The sequence below is a fragment of the Trematomus bernacchii genome, unplaced genomic scaffold (genome assembly GCF_902827165.1).
Source record: "Trematomus bernacchii unplaced genomic scaffold, fTreBer1.1, whole genome shotgun sequence".
Classification (NCBI taxonomy): Eukaryota; Metazoa; Chordata; class Actinopteri; order Perciformes; family Nototheniidae; genus Trematomus; species Trematomus bernacchii.
The window spans coordinates 25001-28070 of NW_022987959.1; the positions used below are offsets into that span (position 1 = coordinate 25001).

The 3070-nt window shown below is 40.3% G+C and overlaps 1 protein-coding gene across 1 annotated transcript in view; it reads right to left on the reverse strand.

The window, feature by feature from the left end:
* The window catches only part of yipf3 (Yip1 domain family, member 3), an 18211-nt gene extending 16463 nt beyond the window's left edge, over nucleotides 1-1748 (reverse strand). The window contains exon 1 of the mRNA XM_034115782.1: nucleotides 1509-1748. Within this exon, the coding sequence (XP_033971673.1) occupies nucleotides 1509-1568 (60 nt within the window). The 5' untranslated portion in view covers nucleotides 1569-1748. The remainder of the gene's footprint in view (nucleotides 1-1508) is intronic.
* Between the last annotated feature and the right edge of the window lie 1322 nt (nucleotides 1749-3070).

The following is a 3070-nucleotide window of genomic DNA, read 5'->3' on the forward strand; positions in this document are numbered from 1 at the left end:
ACACTCAGAACCAGGTACAGGTACTACAGTAAAACCCTAACCTACAGTACTTATATACAACCCTAACCTACAGTACTTATATACAACCCTAACCTACAGTACTTATATACAACCCTAACCTACAGTACTTATATACAACCCTAACCTACATTACTTATATACAACCCTAACCTACAGTACTTATATACAACCCTAACCTACATTACTTATATACAACCCTAACCTACAGTACTTATATACAACCCTAACCTACAGTACTTATATACAACCCTAACCTACAGTACTTATATACAACCCTAACCTACAGTACTTATATACAACCTTAACCTACAGTACTTATATACAACCCTAACCTACAGTACTTATATACAACCCTAACCTACAGTACTTATATACAACCCTAACCTACAGTACTTATATACAACCCTAACCTACAGTACTTATATACAACCCTAACCTACAGTACTTATATACAACCCTAACCTACATTACTTATATACAACCCTAACCTACAGTACTTATATACAACCCTAACCTACAGTACTTATATACAACCCTAACCTACAGTACTTATATACAACCCTAACCTACAGTACTTATATACAACCCTAACCTACAGTACTTATATACAACCCTAACCTACATTACTTATATACAACCCTAACCTACAGTACTTATGTACAACCCTAACCTACAGTACTTATATACAACCCTAACCTACAGTACTTATATACAACCCTAACCTACAGTACTTATATACAACCCTAACCTACATTACTTATATACAACCCTAACCTACAGTACTTATATACAACCCTAACCTACAGTACTTATATACAACCCTAACCTACAGTACTTATATACAACCCTAACCTACAGTACTTATATACAACCCTAACCTACAGTACTTATATACAACCCTAACCTACAGTACTTATATACAACCCTAACACATACTAAACCTTTTAAAAGTATTTACATGCTATGCTACTTTGTGCTTCTACTCCACTACAGTTCAGAGGTACATCATGTACTTTTACTAGAGTACCAGATAAGTTAGCCTGTTAGCATGGTTCCTGTTAGCCTGGTTTAGCCTGGTTCTTGTTAGCCTGGTTTAGCCTGGTTCCAGCTAGCCTGGTTTAGCCTGGTTCCTGTTAGCCTGGTTCCTGTTAGCCTGGTTTAGCCTGGTTCCTGTATGCTGTTAGCCTGTTAGCTCTGCTGTGTTGAACCCGTCTGACAGGTTCGGTCTGTTTAACCCATGGACAGCTAGCTAGCCTGTTAGCAGCTAGCTCATATCAATACTGCTACTGTAGTCCATTACTGTAACGGTACACTTTATGTCACTATGGTAATAATAATAATAATGTTATCTATCATTCCTCAGTGATACTCCTATTGTATAAATACTGCTGCTTACTCTCTAACTGAATGTGGACTTGTGTTAAATAGTAATTATGTAATACGTGTTTGTGTTCGCTGTCAGTTACCATGTTAGCATGTTAGCTCACCTGGTTCTCATCGAAGCTTCCCCATGGCTCCGTGTTCCTGCTCTCGGACTCCGCAGACATGTTCCCCGCAGACAGAGCTCCGGTGCCCGGGTCAGAGAGGGTGTTGTCCCCGGGTCAGAGAGAGTGATCAGAACCGGTGAAACTCTCCGGGTTTTGCTGTCTCTAAAGAATAACAAACAGACTCCGCTGTCACCACATGACGTATCCGACGCCGAGGCGACGTGGACTCTGAAGATCTCGCGAGATTCTCTTGTGCCACGTGAGCAGTATCTTTTTTCACAACATCAATAAACATTATATATGTTGTTTACAGAACAGTTCAGACATATAGAGTAATACAACATAAAGTCACTAGAGTAGCTCTCGTGTTAGTCCCTGAGATCTGTGTGTTGTGTGTTTCTAAATGTCCCTGCTGTGACTCAGGGGAACCTCGATAACAGCTCTCAGTAGGAATCATATCAATCATTACACACTGTATTTAATTATCCCTTTTATACACGAAATGCAATCATATATCAATTAAGGGAAATATACAGAATAAACATTCATTTACATTTAGCTGAGCCTTTTATCCAAAGTAAGTGTAATAAATAATAAAGTGTAGTGATCACTGATGCATACACTGGGGTTACATAATCCAATCATGGAACTACAGGTTGGGGGTATTGTTTCCGCCCGGACACATATGTTGACGGTACCTCCGGGGTACCTACTGTGTGTCCTCCTCTTTCACTTTCTCTTCTCCTCTTTCCTGCAACCCGACAGCACGTCGATTTCTGCTCTCCAATAAAGAGAGATTTGCAACTCTGATACACCGCCTCCGTCTCCCTTCTCTCGGCACTACAAAAGGTTAATAATATTAAAACTCAGGACAAACAGGTGCTGATCTGCCTCAAGGACCCTAACCCTAGCTTAGTAGTGCGTGAGGCCATATGTACAGACATGTACATGTACATGGGACATGAAAACAGTGCATCTCATATTGACAAAAAAAAAACCTTACTAACTGAGTTCTCCAAATCACTCTAACAATAAGCCGTTGTGATACACGTGTAGACAACGTCTACAGAATCATAAATGATCATTACATTGGGGTCATTAAACCATTATTTCGCTAAGATAAAAAACATTAAAGTTTTGGATTTTAGTGTAATTCACAAATGTTCCACCAGATGGTGCCACACACACCCAGGGGGAACAGATAACACATGTACCCAGGAATAAGTGTCTGAATCATGGGTACATTAGTGTTTAAAGTCGTGGGAAATGTTTTAATTCAGGAGGTTTTAAGTGTGGTTTCACTTGTCTCACACACCCAGGGGGAACAGATAACACAGAGTCATTTAATGAAAACTGGTAGTTCACAATGTGCTATTTCAGCAGAAATAGCAGAATCTGAACATGTGCCAGAACTACAATGCATGTTGTCATGCAGTCTTAAACTGGTGAATCTGTTTAAATGCAGGCAGCAGAGTCACTGCGGACTAGAGACCTCCAGCATGAGTCCCTAACAGTGGCACTCCTCCATAACCTTGCACACCATGAGTCCCCGGGCCCCCGCA